Source organism: Budorcas taxicolor, chromosome 18 (assembly GCF_023091745.1).
Source record: "Budorcas taxicolor isolate Tak-1 chromosome 18, Takin1.1, whole genome shotgun sequence".
In the NCBI taxonomy this organism is placed as follows: domain Eukaryota; kingdom Metazoa; phylum Chordata; class Mammalia; order Artiodactyla; family Bovidae; genus Budorcas; species Budorcas taxicolor.
This window is the reverse complement of record NC_068927.1, coordinates 14,987,225-15,013,589: the sequence shown is the minus strand read 5'-3', so window position 1 is coordinate 15,013,589 and position 26,365 is coordinate 14,987,225. Positions and strand designations below refer to the sequence as shown.

The 26,365-nt window shown below is 54.6% G+C and overlaps 1 protein-coding gene across 1 annotated transcript in view; it reads left to right on the top strand.

The window, feature by feature from the left end:
• KLHDC4 (kelch domain containing 4) overlaps positions 1 to 22,754 on the top strand; it is a 31,815-nt gene extending 9,061 nt beyond the window's left edge. Inside the window, exons 5-12 of the mRNA XM_052656001.1 lie at positions 1,775 to 1,911; positions 12,797 to 12,889; positions 13,898 to 14,057; positions 18,196 to 18,271; positions 20,034 to 20,242; positions 20,695 to 21,097; positions 21,564 to 21,692; positions 22,274 to 22,754. Of these exons, the coding sequence (XP_052511961.1) occupies positions 1,775 to 1,911; positions 12,797 to 12,889; positions 13,898 to 14,057; positions 18,196 to 18,271; positions 20,034 to 20,242; positions 20,695 to 21,097; positions 21,564 to 21,692; positions 22,274 to 22,485 (1,419 nt within the window). The 3' untranslated portion in view covers positions 22,486 to 22,754. The remainder of the gene's footprint in view (positions 1 to 1,774; positions 1,912 to 12,796; positions 12,890 to 13,897; positions 14,058 to 18,195; positions 18,272 to 20,033; positions 20,243 to 20,694; positions 21,098 to 21,563; positions 21,693 to 22,273) is intronic.
• Positions 22,755 to 26,365: the final 3,611 nt, after the last annotated feature.

Here is a 26,365-nt window from a genome sequence, read left to right as displayed (position 1 = left end):
CTTTCACAAAGCGGGTGCATGTGGCTGACATCACAGTCCAGTCACCGAGTCTGTATGTTGCTTTGGACTCCATTGTGCCTTTTTTTTTTTGGCCTTTGGAGGGAGAGTTGTGACCTTAAGGTTTTCTGGACATGACTTTATTCCATTGAAGACAACAACACAGAAACCCAAATGCCTGGGAAGCGTACAGCCTCAAGTGACACGTAGGAAAGTAGACACTGGTGGGGGAAGCCCCGCCTTGGCCTGGGAGCAGAGCTTTCCTGCTTTGGCCACTGGATGGTGTTTGACCTTTGTTAGGTCCAGGGAACGTTGGCCGTCAGTCCATCTAAACCATTACTTCAAAACCACTGTGAGTATGTATATGTGTGTGTGAATATATGTATGGAAAGGAGTTTATTTTTATTGCTTTATTTTCAAATACATAAATTAATCACTCCAAAGTGGGCCAGGGGGCTCAGTGGTAAAAAATCTGCCTGCAGTGCAGGAAACAAGAGATGTGGGTTCCATCCGTCATCGGGATGAGGAGGAGGAGATGGCAGCCCACTCCTGTATTCTTGCCTGGAGAATCCCATGGACGGAGGAGCCCAGCAGGCTACAGTCGATGGGGTTGCAAAGAGTTGGACACAACTGAGCGCATGCGTGTGGGTGTGTATTTTCTTTGCACTGTTCTTTCCAGTTGATGCATTATTTGTAATGCTATCCCAGGCATTAAATAGCTTCTATAATAAGATATTTCAGGACCACATTGTATCGCATAGCATGACTATACCACCCAAACTTCTTTAAACTCAGAAAAATGTGTTAAGTTTGGGCCTAAGCTAATTTTCATGTCTGGTTTGAAGATTTGAAATAGTTCCTTACAATCATGGTTTTAGAATCACAGGAAGCTGATGTGTCTTCTGATAGGTCAGTGCTGAGAGGATGCACAGAGCTGAGTGGAGATGGCGTGGGGGGCCACATCACCCTGCGTGTGCCACAGGACCCTCCAGTTGGTCCAGGGCAGGGGCAGCATGGTGATGGAGCCACAGTTTTCCAGCATTAAGCTGAGTTAAGCGACTGCCTGTGCTGCGGCAAAAGCCTGGGGTGCTCCGACGGTGCCGAGAGGCGGCGTCCTGGGAACCACTGTCTGACCGCCCAGCGTGTGCTTGTCCATGGAGGTTTGCCAGGGCAGGAGGCATTCACCCAGAATGCTCGGTAGTGCCTGGCATCCAGCTGCCCCAGCCCACTTCTGCCGGGCCACGCTGTGCCTGCTGCCTTGGACACTGCTTCTGAGCCCCCGGCCAGGAGCTACTCAGCCACTTGGTGTGAAGATGTGTCCTGTGGCCTGCTTTGCTGCCAGAGCCCTGGGACTGGTGACACCGAGGCAGGCTGGCTTGCCGTCTGCCCCCTACAGGCCTTCACTGACTAGGCAGCACCCCCACATTTTTGGGGTGCTGGCAGAAGTGATTTCTGTGAAGTCTGTCCCCTCACATGATTCACATAAAAGCAGCCAAGTTGAGACTGTCTCCGCAGCCGTGCCCTCCCTGGGTGGGGGGCGCTCCAGGGAGGAGTTCTCCAGGGAGGGGCTCCATTGGCCACTGGCTTCCAATGACTTTGTAGTTCTGTCGGCCCAGGCAGTCCTGCATGGTCCTGTGTGAGTCCTGGGCCTTCAGAACCAGAGAGGCAGGCCTTTGAGGCTAGGGTGTGGGCATGGAACCGAGTGACCAGGGACAGGTCTCCAGTTAGACTGAAAGCTGTCTGGCTGTGCCCTGACCCATCACCGTTCTCTCAACAGGCTGTGGTGGTGCCCCAGGGTGGTGGGCAGCTGTGGATCTTCGGTGGGGAGTTTGCCTCTCCTGATGGAGAGCAGTTTTACCACTACAAGGACCTCTGGGTGCTGCATTTGGCCACCAAGACCTGGGAGCAAGTCAGGTGAGTGCTGGGTGATGAGCCCAGCCCCTGGGCCCACTCCTGTCTCCTGCCAGCATTTGGAGTTTGTGGCACGTGGCTCTGGGAAGGTACATTTGTGCAGGCCTGATGGTGGTGGTGGCGGCACGTGGTGGGGTGTCCCACAGTGATCTGCCAGGCTGTGTGACGTGTACTGTCTCGTGGCCTTCAGACTTTCCAGGTCTGTGACAGGTGTTAGTTCCAAGGAAACAGGGAGGCACTGGGGATGTACAGTCACTGCCCTTTGCAGGGCTGCCCGTGGCCACAGACTCCAGTCCCAGCTGAGTGTCCCACTCGAGCTGTGTTCTGCTGCTGTTAGCTCAGTGACGCTTGCAAAGCATTTGAAGCCTCCGTCCTGAGTCAGAGGTTGTTCCTGCTAAGCAGGTCTTTACTTCATTGTTGATTGTTACTGAAGGCAGAGAATTCTGTAAGAAACGTGGAGGCTGCACCATGCTAATACAGAGGTGCAGAGACAGCTCGGCCTCTCTGTTCCAGCCTGGGTAGAGTGGTGTGGCAGGGAAGGTGGTAGGTGCTTTATTTTTTGTCTTTTTGTCTGATGGATTTTTTCCCAGGCCTGCCTTCTGGGCCATGGTCTCTGGTTCTCAGTGAGGAGATGAGCAGAGGGGCAGAGCTGTGCTGAGCTCTAGGAAGAGCTCAGTGGCAGGGCGCAGCTATGCGACTGACCAGAGCCCTGGTCCCTGCGGGGTGGACGTCAGGGCATGGAGGCTGTCTCCCTGGCTTCGCGTCTTCCTCTGTCTGCCTCTGCTCCCCTTGTTATGGCGCTGGGCTGCAGCCCCCGCGCCGCCCAGCCCGGCGTGGTCCGTAAGACGGCCAGGACAGCGTGCCTCGTGTGGCCTCTTCTCTTGCTGTTACAGGGTCTGTGAACACCATGGGTGGAGGGGGCAGGTGTCTCGGGGAGGGGTCCTCCTTGAGCCACACTCCAGAAGCCACAGGAGAGGGACTGCCCGAGCATGGCAAGTAGGAAGCCTTCTCGGGGGGGATGACGCCGCCAGGATAGTGGGGAGTCATGGCAGCTGTACAGCGGAGAGTGAGCTTGTGTCCAGAATAGAGACTTTCTGTCGAGCGGTCAGTAGCAAGCTCCTGGATGTGGGACAGCAGGCTCGAGGGCTCCCAGAGCAGGTTGGGGCAGTCCGGTGGGGTGGGCGGAGCAAGCAAGGTCATGCTGGCCAGAGCGTCGGCAACTTCCTGTTGCACGCCTGCCATCGACCCCGTTCACCGTTAGGAACAGACCCTAAAGAAATACTGCTTTTCATTTCATACAGGAAAGCATATACGGAAATAAAGTATATGCAGGAAAAACCAAGATGCAGAGCAACCCGTGCCTGAGTGTATGTGCACACAGGTGCCTGCAGAGGGGGCCAGAGAGAGGTGCAGGCCCATATGTGTGCACACAGACACGCACACACGAGTACCTTTGTATACACACGGTCCAGAAGGGTCTGGATGTTTCCAAGTTTTCTTCTGACTCCTAGATCTTCTGTTTGCACCTGTTCTAGTATCACGCTCCATTTTAATTGCTATATGGTTTTATAGCCAGAAGGTTTTTCTCATTTACTTAAAACATTTTTTTGCCGTGCACTCATTTTCATAAGAGCTTTAAGATCATTTTTCAGGTTCTGTCCTTAACCATTCTAATGGGATTTCGATTGGATTGCAGTTTGTAGATTGCACCTAGGGAGAATTAACACCTTTCTAATCCTCAGGGCCCCCCTCCCATGCCACACCCCAGGAACGTTTCACATACCCACCCTTAGCAGTCTTAGGTGACTGCTGGCAGCTTCTCTGTTATTTTTTCTTACTGACCAAGAAGCAAAGGGAAGGAGCTTCAGCCAGAATGAAGGCTGGTTTTGCTGTTCTTGGGGAATATCGCTGAGCCTGGGGGAATCCACACGGTGTGGGCTCCAGTCCTGGGAAAAGCACAGTAGGAGTTCACTGTGAACTGAGTTTCTCCAGACTCCAGGATTTGGCCCCGCTCTGTAGAAAAGCATTAGAACTCCTAGAAAAGTTTCATTTTCTAGGAAACGTTTTTTACTCTTGTGGGTGTAGTTTGAGGGAAAGAGAGAGTGAGAAAAGTCTACCCAACAGTGAAGGCGCAGAGGCGGGGTTATATCAGCACTGGGGTCTGTAGAACCTTTCTCAGCTTGTGAATTAGGGTTTATGAAGCCGTGCCTTAGTACTGGCGTAGGGGCTGATCCACGGTGCTCTTACTGTATGAAACCTGGACATTTCTCCCAGTTTTTCTTGAGCAATGACACCAGGAAGTTGACAGCTAAGTGGATATTGTGCCCGAGCTCCTCATCTGTCATCTCCACGGGGCCAGCAGCCACTGCCAGACCCAGCACCATCTCCATCTGGAGCTTGATCCTGGACTTCTCTTCATCCACTTTGGCCTCCGTGTCCTCATTGTGGGTCCGCAAGGAAGGGAACCTGCCAGCCTTCTTCAGGCCTGGGCCCCACATTTGTGGGATCTACTTGATCAGGCTCTGAAGGCAAAACCACATCGTACTTCTTGGCCAGCTTCTTATTCCTGTTGAATTCCTTCAGTGCATGGATGTCCATGTGGGGGATACCCACAGCCTTGGCCTTATCACAGTGCTGCTGGTCCCCAGAGCATTTATGGAGAATAGGGGCGGAGAGTGGGCTTAAGCCTGATGGTCCTGAGAAGCATTTGAGGGTCATGGTTCTTTTTGTTGTTGTTTGGGCCACACCACATAGTGTGGGGTCTTAGTTCCCTGACCAGTGTTTGAACCCATGCCCCTGTGTTGGGAGTGCATAGTCTTAATCACTGGACCACCTGGGAAGTCCCTTGGCTTTTAAGCAGGCTTTTCTGCTGGGAGGCAGGGTGATTCCCAGATGTCCGTTTTGTCCTTCCTGTTTGCCCTACCCATGTTTCTGTAGCATGTTTACGAGTAGCCCCTTTGGAGACTTTGCTGTCTCTTCCTTTATGCATGCTATCCATTCTAACAACATTTAATAGACGTCATGACAGTTTGAAAACAAGAGGAAAAGTCCTGGTGTTACTAATGTCAAGGAGACCAGAGCTTAAATGTCAGCACGGCCTCCCGATTTTCGTTGGGCAAGCGTGACCAGCTTTACCAGATGTTTTGAGAGTCCCTGCAGTCTCTGCCATCGGTGGTAGGTGCCTGCACAACTGACCTGATTTTAAGATTCTGTCTACTAATCCTGTTCTTACTTTCATAGCATACAGCCTCTCTCCCTATCCTCAGCTGCATTTCCTCCAGAAAGTAGGGGAGAAGAGTGGGCTGTGTTCTGTGGATGTGCAAAGGCAGGAGTCGACATTGACCCGCCTGCCCTGTCTCCTGTCTTTCCTGGAGGAAGAAATGGCAATCTGCTCCAGTATTCTTGCCTGAGACATTCCATGGACAGCGCTACCTGGCAGGCTATAGCCCATGGGGTCGCAAAGAGTAGGACACTGCTGAGCTGCTGAGCACCTGTCTCTCACAGCACAGACTTCTCTGTGGCAGTTTCTTATTATACGAACACCCCACAAATGGGGGTTTTAGTATTGATCATAATAGTTAAAAGAAGGACACAGCTCTGATAGGCTGCCTGGATTCTAGAAACTGCTGCTAATTATTCTGTGCAACATGATTAAATACTTACTAACTCCCCAAATCTGTGTTTCGAGTGGCGCTTGGAAAAAAGGGGCCAGATTCTGAAGGTACCTGTTTGGTTATGGGGGAGATGCTCTTGCCTGCGGTTTGAGTCTGGCTTCTGGCCATGTCAGAACCAGTCTTGCAGGAAGGTCCCTTCTTTTTCAAAGGATGGGCCGCTAGATCAAGTTACCCATCAGCTCAGCCTGTGTGGCCTTGAATCTCTGGGGTTATGAGAGAAATTTTTCCTCTGCTCGGTAAGTGTCTCAGGAACAGCGTGGTACTATGGCATATCTTTTGTAAAGTGTAAACTTTAAAATAACTCGGGGACGCATTTGCATACTGAGTGCCTAACGCTCTGTTTGTATCCGAAGCCCATGGAGTTACTTGATGTGTGTGCATTTTCTGTAAATGTCACTGCAGCGGCGGCTTGGAAAGGGCCTGGGTGATGCTGAGTGGCAGCGTGCCCTGCCAGAGCGCCGCACCACATGTAACTCGGATGTGCTGAAAGCTCTCCCTCCCACGGCAGGACACATGTATTTTTGTGCCGCTTATAGATCTGGCTGAGTAGGACATGTGAATTTTTGAAGACTCCGTATTTAGGAGTGACGGCAGTTGAAAAGTGCCTGTTGAAGATTGAAATATAAACAGGTTTTTTTGGGTGAGTTTATTTTTCTGATGGGGTATATAGAGCCTTTTTATAGAAGAAAAATTCCCATTTTGGTTACAAAACACAGCGATACTTGGCTACTGCCAGGAAAGTTAATTGAGTCCTCCGTGCCTGGCCCACGGAAGGATGACACTCCCTTCAGATTCTTGGGCGGGAGGCCCTGACCTGGCCACCCTGGGGGTCATCTTGAGGCGGCTTGGCTTGCTGGCACTGTTTCCGTAGGTCACTGGGCCTCTGCAGTCACAGTTACTAGAGCAACACTGGGAGCGTTTGGGCTCTCCTGTGTACCTTTTCTTGAAGTAGAATTGGAAGCGAACATACTAGCTTTTGAATGAAAACCTGTTCCCTAGGTTGTATATTTGTAAAGTGCTATAACAGAAAGTTTCTCAGAAAGGGAGTCTGCTGTGCACCCAGCAAGGTGGTGTTCCTCTCATTCACCTTCTCTGTTGTGCAGGTGACTGTGTGTTGGGGCTCATCACCGTGGCACCCGGCATGGGGGCATGGGGTGGTGGTGCAGCCGCTTGCACCTGTGGCCTGCTCCGAGGACAGTGCTGCTTCCTCTTTGCAGAGAGCACACGCGTGGACCTGTGGTGTCTCGGCCTGGCACAGCTCCTCCTTCTGAACCTTGTCCCGCTGGTGTTTTTATCACAAATTTACATGAGAAAACATGCTTACTCGATTCGTGGGTGATAAAAAGCTAGGAGGGAAAGCAGATAAGTTGGTTGGCAAATGCAGCTTCCAAAATCATCTTTGTGGACCAAATCAAGCAGGATGAAATTGAAGTGGGGCTGAATTTTCCTTGTAGGTTGCATTTGGAAGAACTACCCTTGCTAGAAGGGAAGAAGGATTTAGTAAGTTGAAATCCTTGTCGTCGTCTGCATATGGTGACGCTACCCCAAGGCTGATGCTTAAAGATTGGATTAGCAGGATATAGTTGACAGGGACAGATAGCTTTTGGTTGACTTTCCATGGCTGAGTACATTGGTCAGTTTGAATGACATGTTAAAAGGGATGTTAGTAAACTGGGCGTTAGGAGAGAGAGACTGGGATGCTCAGGCGTTTGAGGAAAGGTGAGAGAAAGGGATTTGTTCTAGATTGGAATAAGGAAGGACCCTGGGGGTCCTCATGGCCACATGTGATGAGTCATTCATCTGAGATTTGCTGGTGGGGAGATGCTGGGTTGGGCAGCTCGAGCTTCTGGTTCATTTTGAGAGTCTCTGCTGTATTTTTTAGGGCCCGTGGTTTGGGGGAAAGCTTTGTAGGAAAAAGTGGAAATTGTAGAGAAGAGCTGGACTGGGGGGCTCAGGTTGTAACCATCCTTTGAAGCCTGGACTTAGTGGTTGGATTGTGTAGGTGGGAGAGCTGGATGGAGACAGCACCAGCGCAGAACAGGGTGAGCAGAGGTAGCCTGGCAGATGGGCCTGGCTTGACCATGCCAGTGCTCTTTAAATGGGGTCACTTGTTTCCTTACTCTTGAGTTTTAAGTGTTGTTTGTGTATCTTGGATAACAGTCCTTTATCAGGTGTGTTTTTTGCAAATATTTTCTTCCAGACTCTGACTTCTAATTCTCTTGATACATCTTTTGCAGAGCACAAGTTTTAAATCTTAATACGGTCCGGCTTGCATGCATGCTCTGTCGTGTCCGACTCTCTGCGACCCCACAGACCATAGTGCACCAGGCTCCTCTGTCCATGGGGTTCTCCAGGCAGTGATACGGAGTGGATTGCCATTTCTTCCTCCGGGGGATCTTCCTTACCCAGGGATTGAACCCATGTCTCCTGCATCTCCTGCACTGGCAGGTGAATTCTTTACTGCTGAGCACCTTGGGAAGCCAGCTTATCTGTCAGTTATTTTACATGTAGGCCTGTGATCCATTTTGAGTATTTTTTGCAAAAGGTTTGCAAAAGGACACGTAAGGCTTGTGTCCAGGTTCATTCTTTTGCATTTAGACGTCCTGTTGATCCAGCACCATTTGTTGAAGAGATCGTCTTTGCTCCATTGTATTGCCTTTGCTCTTTTGTCAAAGATCAGTTGACTGTACTTTTTAAAAGTTGATTAATTAGTTTTTGGCTGTGCTGAGTTCTTTGCCGCACGCAGGCTTTCTCTCATTGCATCGAGCGGGGACCAATTTTCATTGCGTTGCACAGGCTTCTCATTGCAGTGGCTTGTTGCGGGGCACGGGCTCCAGGGCGAGTGCGCTTCAGCAGTTGCTACGCACGGGCTCAGTAGGTGTGGCTCATGGGTTTAGTTGTCGCCCCATGGCATGGTCTTCCCTGAAACCATAGCAGGCTGACTCAGCCACTGGAGCACAGGGAAGTCCTGGTTGACTGTACTTAGGAAATTTATTTCTGGGCTGTCTTTTCTGTTCCCTGACCTACTTGTTCATTCTTTCACCAATACCCAACTGCTTTGCTTACTGTAGCTTTGTAGTGTAGTCTGATGTCAGGAAGTCTGGTTCCTCCAGCTCCGTTTTTCTTTCTTGGGATTGTTTGGGCTATTTGAGGTCTTGTGTGTTTTCATACAATTATAAAAATTTTAGTTCTTTGAAAAATGCCATTGATAATTTGATAGGGATTGCACTGAATCTGTAGATTGCCTTGGATAGTATCCTTTTGTTGACAACATTGATTCTTCCAAAGAACATGGTATATCTTTCCATCTGTTTATGTCGGTTTCAATTCCTCCCCTCCCCCACATCTTCAGTTTCTTTAATCTCTGTCTTATATTCTGAGTACAGATCTCTTGTCTCCTTAGGTAAATTTATTCCTAGGTTATTTTTTTAATTTATTTTTTGATGTAACAAATGAGATTTCTTCATTAATTTCTCTTTCTAATCTTTCACTATAGTATATAGAAATGCAGCAGGTTTCTGTGTATTAATTTTGTATCCTACAGCCTTACCGAATTCACTGATGAGCTCTAGTAGTCTTTTTCTTTTTTTTTTTCATAGTTTTCTGTTAGCATGTTTAGGATTGTCTGTATATAGCTGCATGTCATCTGCAAACAATGACAGATAATTACTTCTTTTCCAATTTGGATTCCTTTTAATTTCTTTTTCTTCTCTGATTACCATGGCTAGGACTTCCAAAACTGTGTTGAATAAAAGTGGCAAGAGTGGACATTCTTATTCTGTACCTGATTTTAGAGGAAAAGCTTTTAGCTTTTCACCATTGAGAATGATGTTAGCTGTGAGCTTGTCATATATGGCCTTTATTATGTTAGGTTCCCTCTGTGCCCACTTTCTGAAGACTTTTAGTCATAAATGGGTGTTTTGTTAAAAGCTTTTTCTGTGTCTATTGAGACGATTATATGGTTTTTATTCATCAGTTTGTTAATGTGGTGTATCACACTGGTTGATTTGCAAATGTTGAAGAATCCTTGCATTCTTGGGATAAATCCCACTTGATTATGGTGTGCGATCCTTTTAATATGTTGTTGTATTTAGTTTGCTAGTATTTTGTTGAGAATTTTTGTGTCTATGTTCATCAGTGATATTGGCCTGTAATTTTCTTCTATTGTATCTTTGTCTAATTTTGGTATTAGAGTGATGGTGGCCCCATAGAATGAGTTTGGAGTGTTTCTTCCTCTGCAGTTTTTTGGAATAGTTTCAGAAGGGTAGGTGTTAACTCTTCTCTAAGTGTTTGGTAAAATTTGTTTGTGAAGCCATCTGGTCCTAGACTGTTGTTTGTTGGAAGATTTTAAGTCGCAGTTCCAATTTCAGTACTTATGATTGGTCCATTCGTATTTTCTGCTTCTTCCTGGTTCAGTCTTGAAAAGTTAGAACCTTTCTAAGAACCTGTCCATTTCTTCTAGGTTGTCTTATTTTATTGGCATGTAGTTGCTTGTAGTAGTCTCTTGTGATTCTTTATATTTTGTGATGTCAGTTGTAACTTCTTTTTCGTTTCTAATTTTATTGGTTTGACCCCTCTCCCGTTTTTTGTTTTTGTTTTTGTTTGGTGAGTCTGGCTAAAGGCTTATCGATTTTGTTTATCTTTTCAAAGAATCAGCTTTTAGTTTCATTAATCTTTTCTGCTGTTTTCCCTTTTATTACATTTGTTTCTGCTCTGTTCTTTGTGATTTTTTTTCCCCTTTTGCTAACTTTGGGTTTTGCTTCTACTTCTTTCTCTAGTTGCTTTCAGTGTAAGGTTAGGTTTATTTGTTCAAGACTTTTCTTGTTTCCTGAGATAAGATTGTATTGCTGTAAACTTCCCTCTTAGAACTGCTTTTGCCATGTCCCATCAGTTTTGGATTGCCATGTTTTTGTTGTCATTTGTTTCTAAGTTTTTTTTTTTTTAAATTTACTCTTTGATTTCTTCAGTGATACATTGGTTGTTTAATAACATTGTTTAGCCTCCACACGTTTGTGCTATTTAAAGTTCTTATGATTGATTTTTGTCTCATAGTGTTATGGTCTGAAAAGATGCTTGATATGATTTCAGGTTTTCTTAAAATTACTGCAACTTGCTTTGTGACCCAGCTTGCGATCTGTCCTGTAGAATGTTCTGTGTGCACTTGAGAGGAATGTGTATTCTGCTGCCCTCAGGTGGGATGTTGTACACATATCACTTAAGCCCATCTACTCTAATGTGTCGTTTAACGCACTGGGGGATTTCCGCAGAAGCTGACCCCTGTGGCTGGCAGTTTGCTCCATTAGTGAGTTTTGTAGGCAGTTGTTTGTTCATTTGGCTGGCTTGGGTCTTAGATGTGGCATGTGACTCTCCCGCTGCGGTGCATGGGCTCAGCAGTTGTGGCACACGGGCTCCAGAGTGCATAGGCCTCGGTAGTTGTGGCACCTGGGCTTAGTTGCTCTGTGGCACGTGGGATCTTCCCAGACCAGGGATCGAACCTGTGTCCCTGCATTGGCAGGTGGATTCCTGTCCACCGGGCCACCAAGGAGTCTCCCTTGTGAGGCTTTGATAAAGCAGTCTGTGTCTATATATTTGCAAGATTGTTTCACGTTGCTGGTGTCTTAATTTCAAGTGCACTTCCAATATCCTACATTTATATTCTCATGATTGCTGAGTTTGGTGTCATATTTGTGTGTGGGTTATTTCCTACCTTTACTGTGTGTTTGCCTTTACTGATGAGCTTTTCTGTTCATAATTTTCTTGTTTCTAGTTAACGGCCTTTTCTGCTTAGAGAAGTTCTTTTAACATTTGTCGTAAAGCTGGTTTGGTGGTGCCAAATCACCTTACCTTAGCTTTTGGATGGCATCTCTGACTCGATGGACATGAGTTTGAGTAAGCTCTGGGAGTTGATGATGGACAGGGAGGCCTGGCGTGCTGCAGTCCATGGGGTCACAAAGAGCTGGATATGGCTGAGCAACTGAACAGAACTTGCTTGTCTGTAAAACTCTTAAAAAAATGTTTGTTTATTGGGCCGCACCAGGTCTTTGTTGCGACATGCGGGTTTGGATGCTTGCTGCCCCTTTCCTCGTGTGTGCTGCCTGTTATTCCCTGGATACGGGGTGTGCGGGTGTTGTGGCCCCTGCACACTCCTGGTATGGGGGGTCAGTGGTCAGTGCCTGCTTGTGGGTCCCCACAGTGGTGGCGGCCACTGGGCCCATGGGACAGTAGAGACAGTAGGGACGGTGCTTGGTGCCTGCTCCCGAGTCTCTCAGCGCTGGCGGCCTGTGAGCTCCTGAGATGGCAGGGACAGTGATTGGCGCCCAGTGCTGCCCACGTGCACTCCCCAGATTGGGGGGCAGCACTTGTCACATGCTCGCGGGTCTCTTGGCGGTGGTAGGGGACTGTGTCCTCCTCGTACAGTGGGGGCAGCGCCTGGTGCCTGCTGATGGATCTTGTGGCGGGGGCAGCCCTTGGGGCCTGCTCGTGGGCGTCTTAGCTGTTGTGATGCCCATGCATGCCTTTGGAGTTCATGTAGGTGTGACCTGTTCCCTGAGAGTATGTGTGCAAGGAAGGAAGCTCTGTGGTGGTCCTGCCCCTCCTTTGTGTGCCCGCAGCAATGGTACCTTGCGTGTGGCGGGCCCAGGCTTCTTCCCAGTGCACCCTCAGTGGCCATAGTCCAGCCTATTCAGGCTGTTTCTGTGCAGCTAAGCCCGATCCTCCCCCTGGATCTGACCTCTGATGCCCAGGCGTCAAGTATGAGGCCCCTGCGCACACCTGTGGACAAGTGTCTGAGGCTGGGGAGCGCAGAGTGGCGGTCCCCACTGTCCGTGCAGGTCACGCTGTTGTGCCTTCTGCTCACTGGGTCCTGTGGTCTTCTCTGAGGCTCCAAAGCCCCTCCTACGTCCAGGTCAGCCTCCCTGCCGGTGAGGGGCCTGCCCCGGGTGCGGAGCCTCTCCCCCTCCTCAGCTCCTTCGTGGGTGTGGGCCCCCTTTCACATCTGTTCAGTTTGCTCGCTTTTTTCTTTTCTCCTGCCTGGTGACGTGGAGGTTTTTTTGCGCTTGTGGGAGTCTGAGGTCTTCTGCCTGGTATTTAGTAGATGTTCTGTTTGAGTCGTTCCACTCGTAGACGTGCTTTGATGTCTTTGTGGGAGCTCACGAGCTCCACGTCCTCCTCCTCTGCTTGCCAAGTGCCTATTTTTTGTGTGTTTTCAATTTTAGATCACCAGGTGGTCCTTCAGGCCGGAGTGGACATCGGATGGTGGCCTGGAAGAGACAGTTAATCCTTTTTGGTGGCTTCCATGAGAGTACAAGGTCAGTACCAACAGGAAGGTCCTCTTTCCTGGTGCAGTAAGGAGGGGGCTCTCTGGGAAGAGCCGCTTAGAACGCACGTGCGGGACACTGCCCATCCCTTCAAACAAGGGCTGACGGCATGGGCACGTTGCTTGGGCAGTCGCGCAGGAGGGCCCTGAGCTTGGTTTACTGCTCTGCTGTCCCTCTTGTGGAATTCTTCATCATTGTTAAAATGACTGTTTATGAAGTGTTTCAAGAGTACAGAAGAAATTTAAAGTTTTCAGAGAGATAATCTGTGTGGTCACCATTTGTATCAAACAAGTCCGTTTGACCTTGAGAACGCAATTACAGTTTTTATTTATCCCACGTGCAGAACAGTTTTTTTGCTAGATATCTGCCATGTGAAATCTGAGAAAACAGTGGAATGTGATGAAGTCTTCTAAGAACTGAGCCCCCGGCTTCCTTAGTTCGCCTCCTGAAAGCCTTGCTCCCACAGAAGGGTGCATTTGTGTGGTGGGCGCAGGTCAGAGAGCTCACATGTGCTCCGGTCTCGTTCCCAGTGCCTTGCTGTGGGTGGGGCTCCCGGGGCCACAGTGGCCTGCATGTGGGCGCAGGGCCCCAGACCAGGGCGACCCGAGTGCAGTAGGGGCGACAGGAACCGTGTCCCACGGGTGGAGCTGCTTGCTCCTTCCACGTGTCTGTGTGTCCTTCCTGCGGAAGTAGGCCCAGCTCTCATCATGTGACTCTGACCCGAGCCCCTTGCCCATGGCTGCCTGTGACCTGCCTTCAGGGCACCATTCCCCCTGTGTGTGACTTGGGCAGACCCCCCCATTCCCCATTCGTCTCCCTTCTCAAGGCCCCATCTGTGTTTTGCGTGCTTTGCCCCTGAAGTCCCAGGAGCGTGGTGTGAGCAGGGCCACCGTGCCTTTCGGAATGCCTCAGAAAGCACGTGTGTAGGAAAGGTACCTTTAAGTGAAGTTCACGTGTCCATGTTGCCGCCTCTTTGTTTTTGTTCGTGTGTTGCAACAGAGATTACATCTATTACAATGATGTGTATGCCTTCAGCCTGGACACTTTCACATGGAGCAGGCTGTCCCCATCCGGGACTGGGCCCACACCCCGGTCGGGCTGTCAGATGACCGTCACCCCTCAGGGCAGCGTCATCATCTATGGGGGCTACTCAAAGCAGGTAAGACGTGTGGGACGCAGGGGGCTTCTGTCTGCTGTGCTTTCAGTCTTGCCAGCGGTAAGAACCTCAAATAAGACTGCACCTTAGTTTAATGTGAAAGTCTTTTCTGTTGTTTAGATGAGATGTGGACAGGGGTGTGTGCTCTGCTCCTCTGAACACACTGAGGTTCTGTACAGCCTTGCTGCGATCTCATCCATGTGCCACGAGGTGCCCTGCTCTCCTCCTCCCGCTCTGCCCCACCCCTACTAAGCCAGTGGTCAGCCCTCGCTCTGGAAAGGAAAACAGACAGTTCTCTGTAGTTGTGACCTGCCTGGGTCTCATCTAGACGTGAGAGACGTGGGCTGTGGCCAGGGCTGCCTGTTAATCACAGCAGATGCTCCACAGAGCCAAACAGGATGACGAACAGTAAGCCGCATTAGGCTGACCCCACTTTAATCAAGACAGGGTCTCATTCCCCACCGCTGCTCTTCTACAGCTGCACAGACAGCCAGGGGGCGGTCCTAGCACCACGATTCAGAGCCCACTGATGCCAGGCCTTGGCACTGGATGGAATGAGAAGCTGGTCTGTTTGCTTTCATGGGGGTTTACCAGAATTGAGGAAAGATGCAGGTGTGATGGTGTGGTTCGTCTGGCTGGGGACACAGGAGCAGCGCACGGCTCCTCCTGCCTGGGTTACCACCAGCTCTGGGTGTCTGGTTGAGCTGGGCAGCATCCAGGGAGGCAGCCTTTACCAGCAAGCCCTTAACTCATGGAGATCGACCTCTTGGTGGCTTCTGTGTTCCACAAACAGTCCATCTGGGGACCTTAGCCATCATCACCCCCAGTTCTGAAAAATTCCTGCCGTTGTCGGTCCAGCAGAACCAGTGTGAAGTGGTGCTAAAGACTGACCTCTTGTTGCCAAGGTGCTGAGGGCGGCCTCTGGCCAGCGGTTATGCTGGCAGGCGAAGGAAGGCCCCATGTGTCTCACTCTTCTGGACACAGAGCCAAGAGGCAGTCCTGGCAGGTTTATAGCAGTGCGTCCTGGCCTGTCCAGACGGCACCTCCAGCGCACACAATAGGGTTGTTTGTCCACCTGTTGCGAGGCGGCCCAGCGTGCCCTTGACCTCCCTGGTGTCCCCTGTGCTGACCGGGCCTCCTGCTCTGCTGTCAGGCTGCCACTGTGTCTGAGTGCTCAGGCCAGGAGTGGTGTGGGGGCCCTTGGCCCCTCCCCGGCAGCTCTGTCTCCCTCAGCTTGGTGCCCCCGTGCCCCCGCTCCAGTCCTCCCCCAGCGCTGCTGGGAGCCCTTTCTCAGAGTGGCCGGGAGCCCGGTCCGCTGCAGTGCCGCCCTTGGAGTGCCGGAGCGTGCCCCCTGCTGGGACAGGCTCACCGAAGTTGGGAGCCTGGCCAGGGCTGTCTCCTGCTGACAGTTGAAGGGCCTGGCTCTGAGTGTGAGGCTGGGGCAGCAGGAGACTCAGGACACGTGTCCAGAGCTCATGGTCCAGGCAGGAGGCCGTGGGGGTGCGTGCACAGGCTGTCCTGGGCTCTGGAGTCACTGACGGTTGTGCTGTGACAGCTTAGCGCTGTCACACTTGGCACACATCTCTCAGATGTCCGTGTGAGCAGAGGAAGGAATCGTGTGTGAAGTGCACGCCCGAGTCACCACTCTGTGGAGTTAGCATCCGCTCACCCTTGAGAACAGCCGAGACCCCAGGTGGACGCGCCACAGCCCCGGGAGTCATGCCCAGCCCGTGTCCTCCAGTGGGAGGGCTGAGTGTTGTGCCAGCATGCTGCGCGTCACCGGGAAGGACAGCATAGGCCACCACGAGAGAGACCAGCGCCCGGTGACCTCCAGTCACCCCCGTGAGGATCGGGGGTGGAATGGGGGCGTTGCAGACTTCAGGAGGAGCCCTGATGGCTGCGGCATCCTTGCTCCCCAGCCGCTCTGTGGAAGCCATTGACCCGGCGGGCAGAACGCCTGCTTAGGAGGGGCTCTGGCTCACAGGCCACAGGGGCCGTATTTACACGTGATGGTGAGGAAGACCCGCTCCGCTCATTGGTCTAGGAAAGATGGTTGCTGTCAGTGGAGCAATACCATGGATACCCCAGGTGTGGGGGGACGAGGGGAAGGGCTGCGCCGGCTGTGACTGGTTTCTAGTAACCCGCCTGCGGTGCTGACTTCCCCTATGTGCCTCCGTGGGTGAGGCCTCGGTGTGGGCTTAGCTCCCGTGAGTGGGGGGCGTTGGCCTGGAGGGTGGGCCTGGGAGTGGCAGCCACTTCCTGGTCAACCTGCAGGACGGGAGGACTGTCTGTCTTGGGGACTGTGGCACACAGAGGCTGACCGCCTGACTGTGAGGGTCCCCGCGTCGTCCTTGGTGCTAGGACGCTCAGGCCACAGTCCAGTCAGGGAAGGTGGATTGTTTTGTTTTCCAAAAGGAAAGTAACTTTCCCCTTTACAGTAAACACAACATGTACTCATTAGTAAACAAGGCAAGATGAATCGTGCGCTTCGGCTGAGAGAACAAGACCATACTGCCCCGTGACAAGGCCTCGCACCCAGACCTGGGATTCTAGGACTGTCCAGTGAAGTCACAGGGCTCTGTGGGGAAGCGGCCGATTCCAGAACTGGGGCAGGGAGTGTGTGAATGGTGCCAGAGCCCAGGAAACCCAAGAAATCTGCGCCAGTGGGACACATCAGGGGCCTGGGGCCCGTCCTAGAGGGTCCCCAGGGGCAGAGCTGGAGGCGTGTGAGCAGCGGACATCAGGTGGTGTCAGACTAGTCCAGAGGAGACGTGATGGTGCACGGGCGCATGTGATGCCAAGCCAGTGACTGAATGAATTCGTACACGGGGAGGAGAGGCTGGTGCACGGGCGCATGTGACGCCAAGCCTGTGACTGAATGAGTTTGTACACGGGGAGGAGAGGCGGACGCCCTGCACACTGTCCCACCCCAAGGAAGACCTGCCACCCTCCAGGAGGTGGAGCACGACCCCCGGCCCCTGTTAGAGGGGCTACACAGGGGACACTTTTCCCACGAGGACAGCCTGGAAAGTTGGGGTGGGGCAGTGACTGGACCACGGAGAAACCTGGTGAACACCTCAGCCAGGTGGCCCAGGTCCACGTCTGCGATGGCAGTCATGGTGACAGCACGTACCCCTGGTAGGGTGGGATGGAAGGGCGCTTGACCTCTGAGACCCCACCTGGAACCCACAGCCTGTCCAGTCATGAGAACAGTGTCAGCCGGGTCCCAGCGGAGGGCACTCTACAGGACACACAACCAGCACTCCTCAATGTCAGGGTCACCAGAAACAAGCCAGTCTGAGCAGTCTTCATGGCCCAGAAGGCCCAAGGACCCACGACAGCCTGGTGGGCTCTGGGATGGGAGAAGGACGTTGGTGAGAACAGGAGTGTGAGTGAGCCATGGGCTCAAGTGTGGCTCGTTGATGGTGCCACACGCACCACGAAGTCAGGGGATCAACAGGAAGGGGAACAGTGCAGGGCACATGGGAACTCTCTGTGCCAGCTTGCACGGTTTTCTGTACATGTAGAAGTACAGCTCAGGTTTTCTGTAAACGTAGAAATACTCCGAAGTTAAGAGTCTATTAAAAATCGGGAGTTTGAAGGATAAAGACCTGGCAGCGAAAGCTGGTACCCCCAGCAGCTGGAGCCACCAGGAGAGCCAGTCTGCTAGGTCGCCGTCCTGACGCCTGTGCCCTGCGGGGAGGTGCAGTGTGCACACTGGGTGTGCTCTAGAGAGCCAGGTGTCTGACTGGGCCGTGAGCCTGGTGTGAGGCAGGCGGTGCTGCTGAGAGCTCAGCGAAGCTTTCGAGCGGCCGTGCCGGCGTCTGCAGAGTTTCATCCGGTCCTTGGACCACAGCTTGAGTCCTGATATTCGGAGGTGACGGGGATGGAGGGCACGTGGGCTGGAGGTGGAGGGTGGCCGTGTGACGACAGGAGAGGTCCCCGTGCCAGCCTGTCCACCCTGAGCAGAGGGCTCTGTGCGGATGGGCTTGGAGGGAGCCTGTCGTGTTTCAGATTTTGAAGCTGATCTGAGTGAAGGCTCCCGAGTCGCCTCCACAGGACCTGGGACCGCGAGCTTGAGGGGCCGTGCATGGCGTGGTGTGGCACGTGTTCTTCTCATGGCTTCCTGTTCCTTTTGCAGAGAGTCAGGAAAGATGTGGACAGAGGCACCCAGCACTCTGACATGTTCCTGCTGAAGGCTGAGGAGGGGAGAGAAGGTGTGTGCACTGTGCCAGGACAAGCCACGTGGGCGGCTGTGTGTCGGCGGGAGGCGGGCAGAGGGTTTGGGGCTGGTGGGGAGCCCCTGCACGTGCCCCCTCAGGAGGCCAGCGGACACCTCGCGAACGGCTCCCACATGCCCTCTGGGGCACCGAGGATGCAGAGTTAAAACCCTGGTGGTGTCGGTTGGTCCACCGTGCCTGTCGTCTCTCTCTCCTTCCTGCTCAGTGGTAGGACGGAGACTCCCGGAGGCTTATGGTGGGATTGAAGTCACCACTGTTCTTTTTTGTTAGTTGAAGTATAGTTAACATCCAGTGCTGTGTTAGTTTCAGGTACTCAGCAGAGTGATGCAGTTATATCTAAGCATACACGTTGCTTTTCAGACGGTTTTCCTTATAGGCCATAAAATGCTGAACGAGCTCTTGTGTGCCACAGTAGGTCTTTGTTGATTTTACACGCAGTGACGTGTTTCTGTCAATCCCGTACTCCTAATTTCCCCCCACACCTCCCCTTTGGTAACCCTAACTTTGCTCCTGTGTCTGTGGGTCTGCTTCTGTTTTGTGAGTGCACTTGTATCCTTCTTCTTAGGTCCCACACATGGATGGGATCGTGTGGCATTTACCTCACCGAGTGTGATCACCTCTGGGTCCGTGCATGTTGCTGCAGACAGCATTATTGCATTCTTTCTAATGACCGAGCCATATTCCGTTGTGAATATGTATCGCGTCTTCTTCATCCATTTCTTCTGTCAGTAGTCATGTAGGTGTCCTCCCGTTGGTCATTTTTTAAAGCTCAAAAGCTAGTGATTGGTGAGAGAAATCACTGCCTCCTCCCTCACCCTCCTGCCATCCCCTGCACTACATATGAGTCTAAGTTTTATTACTGTTGTAATAGCGCTTTATACTGGCTTTTCTCAAAAAAAAAGAAGGGGGTTGTTGTGGGGGAGGTGGTTGGCTTGCGTGGTGCCAGTGGTGGGCGAGAGGCCTAAGGGGATGGGGCCTGTCTGGCCCTGGGCTGCTCCCTGCCCTGGGAGGGGTGTCTCTGTGGGGCCAGAGGCCTGCTGGGTAGGGCCTGTCCTCCTCCTTGCTGTGACGCTCTTTCCATACAAGGTGTTTCTCGGATGCAGAGGTGATGGGGACCTGGAGCCAAAGAGTAGAGCCCCTTTCACCCGTCAGTGCACCTGCACTTGAAAGGGCTGTGTTCTCGGCAGTGGAGCCCTAGCCCTTTCATAGTTGGGCGAGCACACCCCGCCACCCTCACCCCATGCGAGGCACGCTGACAGCCTTCTCTTATTTAAACACTGAGACGCTGGCTGTCATGAGTGACCTTCTGGCCCGCTGGTGCATGCAGCTGGGGTCGCGCCTCCAGGGGGTGCTTGCTGTGGGTCACTTCATTACAGAAGACATCCCTGTCCTTCTCTAAATGTGCTGGGGAGACTCCCTCACGCACCACGCCCAACCCCCTCTTGAGGGTTATTGGCAGACCCAGTGCCCACCCAGAGGGCAGGACTGCAGTGCTGGCCCGCCCCAGGGCGTGGTGTGCGGGTCCCAGAGCCAGTGGGCCGGCCTCCTCTTCACCCCTGACTTCATAGCTCCGCTGCCCAGTGCCCTAGGCGAGTGTTGGGAGGCTGTGTGGACGGGTGGCTTCTGTGTAGACCAGCCCTTGAGGACGCACAGCCTCCAGGGCGGCTGGTCCAGGAGCCACAGACCACGGCCGCGCCCTCCTGCGGGTCCATGGGTCCCTGCCTCTTCTCCTTGGCAGGCAAGTGGTCGTGGACACGGATTAACCCTTCTGGAGCTAAGCCCACGCCGAGGTCTGGATTCTCGGTGGCTGTGGCCCCAAACCACCAGACGCTGCTCTTCGGAGGGGTGTGTGACGAGGAGGAGGAGGAGAGCCTGGAGGGGGACTTCCTCAACGACCTGCACTTCTACGACCCCGTCAGGAACCGCTGGTTTGCAGGGCAACTGAAGGTAGTGTGGGCCCCCGGCCTGCAACACCTCCCTCACCTCAGGGCCTCCCCTGTCTCTGGGTCTGCTGAGCTCTGTGGAGCCATCGTCACCGTCTTCCCCATCACTGAAGGTGGGGACCAGGTCGCCCCTGCCCTTGCTGCCAGCACAGGCTGGGAGCGCGGCTCGGGCTGCTGTCCCGGGGCTCGGCTCCCTGGGGCTGCGTCAGGTCAGGGGCCTCAGAAACAGGGCCCTAGGGCCAAAAAGGGGGACGGTCCACCCCGTGGGGAAGACTGGCTCCAGACGAAGTGCCCTGGCACCTCTGACGGGGGTCGGACGGCGGGAGCACTGTGCTCTGGCTCGTTCCTCCGAGAGGTCACCCCGGCGAGGGGGTGGCCCGGGGCAAGCCCGGCGGGGGTGGGGTCCTCTAACTCTTGGGCACTTGCCACATCATGCTGCCTGTTCTCCATCCGCAGGGGCCCAAGGCGGAGAAGAGGAGGCACAGGCGGGGCAGAAAGGCAGAGCCCGGGGGTGCCGACAAGCAGGCGGTGAAGGGGCCCGGTGCCCAGGAGCCCCTGGAGGTGGTCAGGGAGGTGGTCTCAGAGGACGGGACCGTGGTCACCATCAAACAGGTGCTCGCCGCCCCAGGAGCAGCGGGACAGCTGGAGTCGGATGACGACGACGGCCCCGAGGAGGCAGCTGTGGCCCCGGTGGAGCCCAGCCCCCGCTCCAATGCCATGCTGGCCGTGAAGCATGGGCGCCTCTACCTCTACGGCGGCATGTTTGAGGCCGGCGACCGCCAGGTGACCCTCAGCGACCTCTACTGCCTGGACCTCCATAAGATGGAGGAGTGGACGGTCTTGGTAGAGATGGACCCAGGTGAGGGGGAGTGCCGTCCACCCCGTGCCCACAGAGAGTGCCTGCAGGCCCGGGGAGGGCGCAGGCTCACCCCAGCACCACTCATGAGCCCCGGACCAGCCCCAGGCAGCATGGACTGGAGGCCTGTTTTCCGCAAGGGGCCCTGTGTGCCCTGAGTGGACCCTCCTCCCCACTGCCCAGTCACACCACAGGCAGGCTGCGTGGACGTGGTCACTGCTCCGTCCTGAGCTGAGGCTGAAGTACCTTCAGATCCACATGTCTGGGGAGAGGCTCGGAGTGGCTGTGAGACCCTCCTGTCTCGGAACACAGCCTCCCCACCCAGCCCTGCTGTGAGATGCAGGGATGAGGTGTTGACCTGGAGCCCCAGACATGCTGGGTGGGCCCCGCGCTCACGTCCCGGTATTTAGACAGAGGGTGGCATCCTCAAGGCAGCCACACTGACACTGGTTCCTCCCTTTGCTTAAAGAATCTCAGGAGTGGCTGGAGGAGACTGACTCGGATGAGGACAGCGAGGAGGCCGAGGGTGCTGAGGGCGGTGGCGAGGAGGACGAGGACGAGGAGGAGGAGGAGGAGAGCGGCGGCGAGGAGGGCGGGGGTGAGTGCCGGGGGGTGAGGGGCACTGGGAGGAGGGGGAGGGGAGCAGTGGGGGCCCTGGGGTGGGGCCAGCTCCCTCTGAGCTCACAGCTCCCCTCCTTTTTTTTTTTTTTGGTAACAAGATTTTAAAGTTTACTAAGTTTTTGTTAAGGCTTACTTTGCTGTGTGGCTTAGATGGTAAAGAATCTGCCTGCAATGCAGGAGACCCGGGTCTGATCGCTGGGTCGGGAAGATTCCCTGGAGAAGGAAATGGCAACCCACCCCAGTATTCTTGCCTGGAGACTCCCATGGACAGAGGAACCTGGTGGGCTACAGTCCACGGGGTCACACAGAGTCGGACACGACCGAGCAACTAATACTTTCTTTCACTTCTTTCACTTTGCTGTGTAGATGTGCCCCCGAGGCAGGCAGCTTGTGTGTGTGTTTCTCACTGTGTGGAGGGTGTGTGAGCACTTGCTGTGAGTGGGGCCTGTGCTCTTTCCTTGTGCAGTCCTCTGTGGACGTGGGGTGCTCACATGCTCACTCGGCAGGACGTAGGCCCCTTCCTCACTGAACACGTTTCTCTCTCCTTCCCCACCAAAGAGGAGCACCCCTCGGTGGCACCTGGCGAGCTGTTTGCAGACTACCTGCCCAGGACGGAGCAGCACTGGCTGAGGTGTGCACGGGACGACATCGGGCCCGGTGCCCCGGAGAGGAGGGTGCTGAGGGCCGCGCAGGCCCTGGCCCAGGCCTTCTACGACAACTCGGCCGGAAGATGGACCGAGGGAGGCGCGGTGCCCTGCGGCTTAAAATAAACTGACCTGGCCCGAGGCTGCTGTCCCTCTTCTGTGCCACACGTCTGGCTGGGCCTCTGGCAGGTTGGGGCCGGACTGAGGGCGAGGGTGAGCCGCGCCCACGGTGCAGCGCCTGGTGGGACGTGGGGCTCACGGCTCAGGAGCAGGAGCAGGAGTCCAGCTCTGCCTGACTGCATGGTCAGCCGTCTCATTCGTGTCTAAAAAGTGCGGCAGCTTTTGACCACTTGCTGTGCAGTTTTCTTGGTTCTTTGGAAAATAAAGTGCCTGTTGGTGGGTGGCCTGATTGCTGTGCTGTCGGGCCTGGCCTGGGGTCTCCTGGTGTGTCTGCCGTGTCAGGCTTGCCTGGGCCCTCCATGGGCCTCCTGCCTGCTCCATGCTGTGCTGACTGGCTGGTGAGCCCACCTCGCCTCCCCACCTTCGGATGGGCTCCACCCCTTTCTCTCACGGGCTCCCCAGGACGGAGAGGGGGCTCCCCAGGGTGAAGGGGGGCTCCGCAGGACAGAGTGCAGGCTCCCCAGGGTGGAGAGGGGGTTCCCCAGGATGGAGTGGGGGCTCCCCAGGGTGGAGAGGGGGTTCCCCAGGGTGGAGAGGGGGTTCCCCAGGGTGGAGTGGGGGCTCCCCTGGGTGGAGGGGGGCTCCCCACGGTGGAGAGGGGGCTCCCCAGGACAGAATGTGGGTGCCCCAGGACAGAGGGGGCACCCCAGGGTGGAGAAGGGGCACCCCAGGGTGGAGAGGGGATCCCCTGGATTGAGCTGCTGCTCTCCTGGATGACATGGGCACTCCTCCTTTGGAAGGAGAGAGGATTCCCCTGGAAGGAGTTGGGGGCTCCCCTGGACAGAACAGGGGCTTCCCTTCAGGGGGCAGGGTCAGTGCACTGTCCTGCTTCCATCGCCCTCGTGGGGTCCTCCTGTTCTGGTCTCCTCTGCCTGGCCTGGCTGGCTGTCCAGCTGCTCCCTTGGGTGGCCAGCACCCTAGTGTGTCAGTGCCCACGCCTGCACACCCCCACTGCGGGGGCACAGTCTGTGTCCCAGAGGCCGTGTTCCCAGGCTCACGCGCATGTGGCATAAGTACAGCTTCGTCTCTGGTTTTACAGAGACAAAGGCAGCTGCGCTTGCTTCCTTTCAGGCTGAGTCAGAGACATGGTTGGTAACGGGCCTGTGGTTTCTCGGTCTTGCTTCTTGCCGAGTTCCTGATGTGGGCAGCTCTGGGCAGAGCAAGACCGACCAGCCTGAGCCTGGCTGCCCGTCACTCCGCCCTTGTCTGGGCTCCTCCTCTTACCAAACTACCTGGTAGAAAACCCGCGTTCCCCCATGAGGCTCGTGACGCTAGGACAGTACGAGCTGGGTGTTGTGAGCTGACCATGTGTGGCCGTGGGCAGAGGGGTCGTGATGTGTGGGAGGCACTGTTGTGTCAGGTTTCCGAGACAAAAGCAGGAAGAGCTGGAGGCGAGCCCTTGGGTGAGCTGAGCGTCACCCAAAGATGGCCTCTGCCCAGGGGGCTGGGGGGACCCGCAGGGTGGGTCCTGCTGCTGGGTCAGGAAAACCCAAACTAAGAAAGGGCGAAAGACAGAAACAGCTCGTTTCACTCTCCCCAGCATTCGTCTGCCTCAACAAGTCTGTCACGTCCCGGGCTTGTTACCTGGTCCTCTCCTCGGGGCTCTCGGGAATGTCCTCTTGGGTTTTTAAGTGGGGTGGCCATATGACTTACTGTCCAAAGTGGGGCTCTAGAAACAAGGGAGCCGTTTGATGAGCAGGCCGGTGCGCTTTGCACACTTTCCGGGGGAGTCGTGGGCTTCATGAAGGTAGGAAAGTGGAGAGTGCCCTTATGCTCCCACAGAGCCCTCACGGAGGGCGTCCAGCAGGGAAGCGGGCCCACGGTTGCGTTCCTGCAGCCACGCTGAGCTATTCTGCGCAGACCCCATCTTCCCCGTCGGTTGTTTGGGTGCAGGTGCGGCTCCCAGCCTGAGGGCAGCCCCGCCCCGCTCTCCACAGCCCAGCCGAGCAGCCCAGGTCTCTTGGTTTCTCTGCCCTGGTTTTCACATCTCGAGCTCGGAAGCAGCTGTCAGGGGACAAGACGCCTCTCGCGAGGCTGCTCTGGGGTTAATTAAAGCCTGCCAGCACTCCTCACCATCGGGGACGCCACTGCACCCGTTCTTCCCTGGCCCATGTATCCACCAGGGACATGCCCGGCAGTGGCGGGCCAGCCAGCCTGGCCCGGAGGGAGCCTGTGGATGTGCTTGTTGGGAAACCCGGGGTGCCAACAGAAGGCCGGCCGGCCAGCCTGCGGGGCAGTCCAGTCTTTGACCACCGTCTGGAAACCGGTTAAAAACTAGCTTGTGGAGCCCATCAGCCCCAGGGTATGATGGTCTTGGCGGAACCCACCTGGGATTCCCCAGGTGCAGGGAGATGGCAGCCGTCGAGGCGGGCGCTGCTCCGCTTTTTAGGGGTGCTGCCGGCAGCTGGACGCGGGATGGGATGCCAGCCTGCCCCCGGTGAGACCCCTGCCTCGAATGATGGGCGTTTGTGCTGCCGCTGTTTTGCACGTGGCTCAGGGTGTTTGCATGTGAATGAATATGTGCCCTGCCTGTGCGGGTACCATCTGTGTCCTGCAGTGCCCAGAATGTAACAGAGGTATCGGACCTTTACCAAGTGTTGCGGACGGAATCACAGGACACACACCCAGCACGGACGACGCGTGGAGCTGCAAGGAGCAGGCATGTTTATTTGGTTCTCTCCAGGGCTGCGGCAACCACGCGGTAGTAAAAAAAAAAAAAAACAAAGATGTACAAAAACATGGAACATCCCTTCAGAAAGTAACAGCAGCAAAAATGTATCTTTTGCAGATCCTCCCTCCCTCTCCTGTGTCCCCCACTCCCCCGAAGAAGACCCCCAAACTCAACCCAGCTGGGAAAAGGATCAGGGGGTGAGTCTGTAACAGGAAAAAAAAAAAAAGAACTGAATTTAACTGGAACATGCTCTAATCTTTAGTTTATTTCTGGTTAAAAATATAGCAATCCAGTGCAGTGTAGTAAAGAAATCTGCTCGAAACGTAGCAGAGAGACAGCTGAACAGAAGCAGAGCAAGCAGAGCCCACGGGCGCCAAGCCCCGGGCCTTCCCAGGCTGAGCGCGGGCCCCACACGCACCCGTGCGCACAGCCCGCCAGGCGGGCACCCAGACGGTCTGGGCCCTTGGTGTTTAGTTTGGACGGTGGACAGCGCTGGCGGCAGACACACCAGAACCTGGTCTTGAGGGGCTGAAACAAGTATGTTGCATATTCTGGAGGTGGATATGTCATGACTGCTTAGGAGCTGTCAAGCCCCCCTGGGTTGCGACCACATTCCTGTCCTGGGACCCGACCAGCCCCCAAGTGTGCGTGAGGCATCTAGGAGGAAAACGCGTGTGCCGGGGCAGTGGAGGCAGGCACAGGACGAGAATGTGGAGACTGCGGCCTCAGAGACGGCCAGAGAGGACCACGTGGCGTGGGGGCCAACCGGGCTGTGGACCTCGGCAGGAGCCTGGACAGGCATCTTGCGCCCGCAGTGCATGAATGCCACGTGCTGGGGCCTGGGCCCAGCGGCAGGCTGTCCCCGCGAGGTCTCACCCTCGTCCCCAACCACAGTGCTACCCCTCTCCTGCCCCCAGGGCCAGTCCCCTGGACACCCACTGCGCAGCAGCCCTGGGGGCCTGGGTCGGTGGGGGAGGGAGAGACGGTGAGAAAAATAAGAACTTGGCTGTAAGACTCGGTGTGGGAAGGTGGCCTCGTGAGGAGGGCCGTGGGGCAGTGCCAGGGGCCGGGGTGTGATGGCTTCACGGGCAGTAGAGAGGGCAGATGCCTGCCCTCGCTCTTGGTGTGCAGCAGAGGTCTGAGACAGAACAAGGC